This window comes from Hydra vulgaris, chromosome 08 (genome assembly GCF_038396675.1).
Source record: "Hydra vulgaris chromosome 08, alternate assembly HydraT2T_AEP".
In the NCBI taxonomy this organism is placed as follows: Eukaryota; Metazoa; Cnidaria; class Hydrozoa; order Anthoathecata; family Hydridae; genus Hydra; species Hydra vulgaris.
In genome coordinates, this window is record NC_088927.1 from 16,962 (window position 1) to 18,529 (window position 1,568).

At 31.9% G+C, this 1,568-nt stretch overlaps 1 protein-coding gene across 1 annotated transcript; it reads right to left on the reverse strand.

Moving 5' to 3' along the window:
* Positions 1–225: 225 nt before the first annotated feature.
* On the reverse strand, positions 226–660 carry LOC136084141 (uncharacterized). Its single transcript, XM_065804286.1, has one exon. It carries the CDS (start codon positions 658–660, stop codon positions 226–228), a length of 435 nt encoding a protein of 144 aa, XP_065660358.1.
* Between the last annotated feature and the right edge of the window lie 908 nt (positions 661–1,568).

Here is a 1,568-nt window from a genome sequence, read left to right on the forward strand (position 1 = left end):
TTTTTTTGGAAGGTCGTTAATGTATAAAGCAAATAAAAGTGCTGCAATTACAGACCCTTGCGGTACACCACTAAAAATATTAACCTAGTCAGAAATGATTTCACCTTGAACAACTCTTTGTCTTCTGTTTTCTAAAAAGGCTTTGATCCATTTAAGTATCAGACCATCAAAGCCGTTTGCTTTTAGTTTGGCTAACAGTCTTTTGTGTAGAACGGTGTCGAAGGCTTAAGCAAAATCTAGCAAAATTACATCAGCTGGATTACCAACACCTAAGCTAGATGAAATGTAGTCAATGCTTTTTAAAAGGTTAGTGGTACATGATTTGTTTCTAACGAAACCATGTTGCTCTTTTGCAAGTAAGTTATTTTTATACAGGTACACTTCCATTTTAGCTCTAATTATACTCTCCATAATTTTACATGGAATAGAAGTCAATGAAACTGGACGATAGCTGCTGGGAAGAATCTTATCACCTTTTTTGAATAGAGGTGTTACATTCGCTGATTTAAATTGAACTGGAAGCTGACTATTAGTTGCCCCAATAATTAATGTTAGAGGTATGGCAAATGCTTCCGCGCAGTGTTTTAGAAGAAATGGATGCATATTATCAGGACCACATGCTTTACTTTGATTAAGATTTTTAAGTTTATCTAATATCATTTAAGCAATTAAAACTTCAAAATTGTATGCCGATAATAATAAACTTATTGCACCGGTTAATTCATTAATAGATCGTGATGTTAACCAAAATGATATTTATAAGTTAGTAAAATGGACATACAAATGGGACATGGATTTCAATATTGAAAAAATGAAAGATGAAGGAGTATGGTATACATAATCAAAACTTTGATTATTACATGACTGATAATGATATTAAGATCAAATTATTAACAACAAGCATTGAAAGAGATTTAAGAGCTTTGATATCAGACAACTTAAAATGGAGAATGCAAATCAGAGCAGCAGCTTCAAGAGCAAATAGTAAATTAAGTATTATTGCCAAGGCTTTTAAATATAAAACTTGTGACTCTTTCAAAAAGCTATATTGTGCGTATGTGAGACCACATCTAAAACATGCTGTTCAGGTATGAAATTCGTTCTTAAAGAATGGCATTCATATACTTGAAAATGTGCAAAGACGTGCAAGTAAGATGATACCTGAAATTAAACACCTCTCACAGGAAGAAAGGTTAATCAAACTGAATTTAACAGCACTAACCGAAAGAAGAAAACGTGGTGCTTTAGTTCAATTCTATAAACTTTTCCATCATATTGAAGATATCTCATGGCACAATCCGCCTAAATTTTGTGAATCTTTATTGATGTCTGGACCAGCTGCTAATACAAAACAACAGGTTAAAATTCAAACTCGAAAACATTTCTTTACAAACCGAATTTAAAGACATTTATAAATATTTTGCCACAGTCAACCATTGTAGCATTAACGGTCAACAATTTCAAGCGCGAAATAGATAATTTATTTTGTATTATGTTAGGGTTAGGTTAACCCTTAACTACTAACTAAACTTCTTGAAACAACATAAATAACTATTATTTGTTGTTTA